The sequence below is a fragment of the Gadus chalcogrammus genome, chromosome 8 (genome assembly GCF_026213295.1).
Source record: "Gadus chalcogrammus isolate NIFS_2021 chromosome 8, NIFS_Gcha_1.0, whole genome shotgun sequence".
NCBI classification, from domain to species: Eukaryota; Metazoa; Chordata; class Actinopteri; order Gadiformes; family Gadidae; genus Gadus; species Gadus chalcogrammus.
In genome coordinates, this window is record NC_079419.1 from 13859629 (window position 1) to 13864400 (window position 4772).

The 4772-nt window shown below is 40.5% G+C and overlaps 1 protein-coding gene across 1 annotated transcript; it reads left to right on the forward strand.

Annotated features, from left to right (window-relative positions):
• Positions 1-3080, forward strand: LOC130387314 (uncharacterized). The gene is made up of 4 exons (XM_056596339.1): positions 1-70; positions 1781-2071; positions 2209-2307; positions 2920-3080. The coding sequence occupies exons 1-4, from the start codon at positions 1-3 to the stop codon at positions 3078-3080; spliced, it is 621 nt and encodes a 206-aa protein (XP_056452314.1).
• Positions 3081-4772: the final 1692 nt, after the last annotated feature.

Consider the following 4772-nt stretch of genomic DNA (forward strand, 5'->3'; position numbering starts at 1 on the left):
ATGGCAGCAGAGCTGACTCAGGACCAGGTGTCGTGGACCAGGAGAGAAGGGGAAAACGTCTCCTTCAGATGTACAGACACTGAACAGTGTGGTCTTATCTACTGGTACCAGAAGAAAGAGGTGGAAACGTTAGCCGTGATTCTTTCTTTTGAAAAAAGTTTGGGTCAAGTACAAAAAGGATTCAACCATCCTCAGGAAGATGACTTCTCATCAGTCTTCAAAGACAACAGCTGGGAGTTGTCGCTTCAGAAGGTGAAAGCGTCCCATTCTGCCACCTACTACTGTTCCTGTTTGACAAGTGGTCGCACACAGTGAGACGTTCTCCTTCCTGCCCCTACAAGAACTCTGGTGATCACATGACCTCACAGGTCATGTCTCATTGGCTGTTCAATCTACAGCATGACGTTGATGCTAATAGACATGAGCAGGGAGATCTGGGTCAGTCACTGTTCTCTCCGTTAGATCACAGCCTGGACCTTAATGTCTGTAGTTTAGGCTTAAATCCAAGCCTTGATCTCTCCTTGCTAAAAATACAACAATCTAGTATAATACTGAGCTCTGTGGTAATGAAGCACTCTCTGAAAGGTCTTACATTGTTGCCTTCCATGGGAAGGAAAGAGTCTTCAGTTGTTACAAAGCCTTCAATGAAGAGGTATGAAGACCTGGGAGTCATTTCTACTGAACACAAGTAGTGACATCTACTCTCCTGATTTACTCTGCAGCCTCTTACAAAGCCCTCCTCTCAGGATAAGAACATTCATCCCCACGCCTCCCTTGTAGTGGTGCTGATCGTCTATAGGGGATCGATGTGATCAGCAAGTTATTGATCAGCGCTGACAGCATCACAGGGAGTGAGCCGAGGTTTATGATACAGGATATTTCACTGTGGGCGTCTATATCTTTGGACGCGGCACCACCCTGGTTGTTACAGGTAAGATACCTTCCTCATGGTTTCTATGACTTTGTGTTTCATGTCACGTTGGGGAGAATATGTGAGTGTAATAATATTTCCAGTTGGTTGTTTCACCTGTTTGAGTTGTGCTGGAGAAGTCAGTGCTGTCTGGAGATGTATGTCTGTAAAGCTTAAAATATCGCTAATGCCATTAATAAACTATAAATCAGTATGATATGTCAGAATATTAGGTAATTAATGATTAATATTTATAAACATATTATGAATTATAATGATGGGGATTAAAATCGGCTCTGACAATTTTCAAACCACCAATATTCATTTTGTAACATTCATTTAGTCAGCAGTTGGCCAACATAAATTAAAGCCTCCTTTTCAGTTTCTATTCTATTTTATTATGTGAATGTATAATTTTCCTGCTTAAATACAACTATTATTTCACACAGTAGAAATAATATTGTAATAATAATAATAGTAATTGAAAAATCAATTTGTATCTACATATGTTATTTAGACTTGATATTTAATTCAGCTATATTGTATATATTACTAAGTTATAAATGTTAATATGTATTTTTCTATTTTTTTAGATCGCTGATGAAGTTACTTTGAATAATTACAAAAATTATAAATAATAATTATTATTGTTCAAATCGTTATAATATTAATAACAGTAATTATACTAATGATAATTGTAATAATTGAACACAAATTATGAAATGATTGCCTCCCTTCATATTGATTTCAGTTATTTAATTCTTAACATATGTTGTAATATGTAATATAATAATTCTGCTAATATTTCCACGGTTTTGACACCATGTGACACGTGTTCTGTCTCTCGATTGGTTCTTCTGTTAAACTCAGACAGGTCAGTGGAGCGGCCCAAAGTGAGCGTCTACCCAGCGACGGGAGCTGATTTAAAGGGCCGGCACTCCCTGCTGTGTGTAGCCAGAGACATGGTCCCTGAGGAGGTCCGGGTGTCCTGGAGGAGGAGAGGGGGGGGCGGAGGGGGGGGGAAGGACGGGGAGCAGCTGGAGCTCAGAGCACCGACATACGCTGCCAGCATCCTGGTTATTGATCAGGGAGAAACCCTCACAGATCAATACATCTGTAGAGTTGAGCATGAGAGCGGTCTGCAGGAGGTGGAGGTCCGAGGTAATGAAGAACTACAACCCCTACACATCAGCTTGTTGTCTATCACTAACCCCACTGTCTATCACCTGGGACATGAAGTCTATTAATAACCCACAAACACTGACTTTCACCTCTGACTGAAACTACCCTGACTTCAGAAGGCCCCGGAAAGACAGATGTTACCTTAGCGACGGCAGTAACTACGGACCCCCGGCGTCCAGGGAGACCTAGAGACGGTCCTTCAGATGAAACACACCGTAAGATCAGCTGCTCTCACTCTGAACTGCTGTAGGAACCTCAAGTGGCCTCTGGATTAGCAGTGTGGTATTTCATCAGGAATACATTAATATATGTATACACCATGGAGTGTAAACCAGTACAAACTATTATAAACCATTACAACCAGCTTATAACAGTATGGAGTGTACAAGCCATTATAAACCAGTATGGCATGAACGGACCATTGTAGACCTCTATGGTGCGTATAAACCGGTATGGAAAAGTGTAGATCACTATGGTGTGTTAAAACCAGTAAAAAATATTTTTTAAAACTGTGAAAACCAGTATAGACCACAATTTTGTCTACATATAACTATAGGCAAGTATAAACCATGACGGTGCATATTAACCAGTATAGCGTCACCAGTATAGACAACTATGAAGCATATGGACCAGTATAAACCAGCATAGGCCTCTATGGTGCATATGGACCAGTATAACCCAGCATAGGCCTCTATGGTGCATATGGCCCAGTATAAACCAGCATAGGCCTCTATGGTGCATATGGCCCAGTATAAACCAGCATAGGCCTCTATGGTGCATATGGACCAGTATAAACCAGTATGGGCTGTGTGTTGGTGGGGTCCCAGTGTCCCTCCAGGTGCTGTCCAGAGCCAGGCTGGCGTCTGTGCTCTACACAGTGATGGTGGTGAAGAGTGTGCTCTGCTGCTGTGGCCTGGCTCTCCTGCTCCTCCACACCAACAAGACCAGCAGGACGCCCAGAACCAGCACCACCACTGCCCTGGACTGACGCTACTGTCCCCCAGAACCAGCACCACCACAGCCCTGGACTGACGCTGCTGTCCCCCAGAACCAGCACCACCACAGCCCTGGACTGACGCTCCTGTCCCCCAGAACCAGCACCACCACAGCCCTGGACTGACGCTGCTGTCCCCCAGAACCAGCAGACCCACCTTGTACAACCTTAAGAGGTCATCATGTCATCATGTCATCATGTCATCATGTCACCATGTCATCATGTCATCATGTCATCATGTCATCATGTCATCATGTCATCAGATCATCATGTCATAATGTAATGTTGTTATTAATTTCTACTCTCCACGTTCTTCTGCTCTTTTCCCTCCAGTGTTCGGACCAGAAAACTGCATGAGCTTTTCACAGTTTTCTGTTTCTTGTTTCTAAGTGTGTACTGTCACCCATGTATCATCTAACACACTCCCTTCATTTAAACAGGCCCTCAAAACCCACCTTTTCAAGATCGCTTTCAACACATAACCTCCTTCCCTTCTCTACCCTCCCTCCTTTTAACTATTCTTAGTCTTTTATACCTATTCCAGTTTTTTAGATATCTATTTTCCTCCTATTTTATCTTTTTACTTATATACGTTATTATGAAATGTTTTTTTTCTGTTTACTCTGTTAAGCGACTTTGAGTATTTAGAAAAGCGCAATGTGAGCTGAATGTATTATTATTATTATTATTATTATTATTATTATTATTAAGTATGAACATGCTGATAAAAATAATAAAAATCTCAAAAGTTACATTAGCTGGTTGTCTATCAATGGAGTTGTATTCATAAGATGAATTATGTTATTTTAAAGAAGCATATTTTCTAAATCTTTCGTAACAACGATTCTGAACAAAACCTTTAGATGAACTAAGACAATGAACCAACTCCACTAAGTATGCTTCAAGACACAATGGAAATCGATTTTAACTTTGCTCTAATGTGAAGTTAACTTTGAACTAGAATGTTATCTGCTACTTTCTAGATGTTTATAAGTCTAGTGTACGCTCAGGGTGTTTAAGTTCAAGGTGCGATAAAATTTGATATCCCCTAAAATTGGACGTCTTCATAGGTGAGCAACACATTTCCTTTCTTATTAAACCCCCTCAATGCTTGAAAAGCTCAAATCGGCAGAAAACATGGAGAAAAAGCCTTGCACCATATCAACTGATGGATTCCCTTTGTAGTTCTGAAAGAGTCAGGTAGGTTTACTGTAGTATTAAATATTTTTATTGTAGTTCTGAAGGAGCACCATTTTGTGATTCAGAATGAGTTTATTGTGAATCAGAAGTAGTTTATTGTAATTCTGAAACCTTTTATTGTAGTTCTGAAGGAGCACCTTATTGACGAGTGTTTCTTTATTATTAACACCAGGGTTATTCAGGAAATGGCTGGCCATGATAATTATGAAACCAACCTGTCACAGTTTCAACGGTTGTTTGTCTTTGTGTAGTTTTAGTTTCTTCCTCCAGATGTCCTCAGTTATTCTTTTCCTTCCCATCCTTATCGTTGATTTTCTTCCAACTGTGTTGATTTGTTGATTTGTTAATTGTGTCCTCATTTGTATTCAAGCCCTCCGTTTGTTATCCGTTTGTCTGAAGGTCCTGTCCTGTAGCTAAGCAAGTCTACTAAGTCTCCTAGTGAATGATTAAACTTCTGTTTTAATGGCGATCATTGTTTTTGATAAT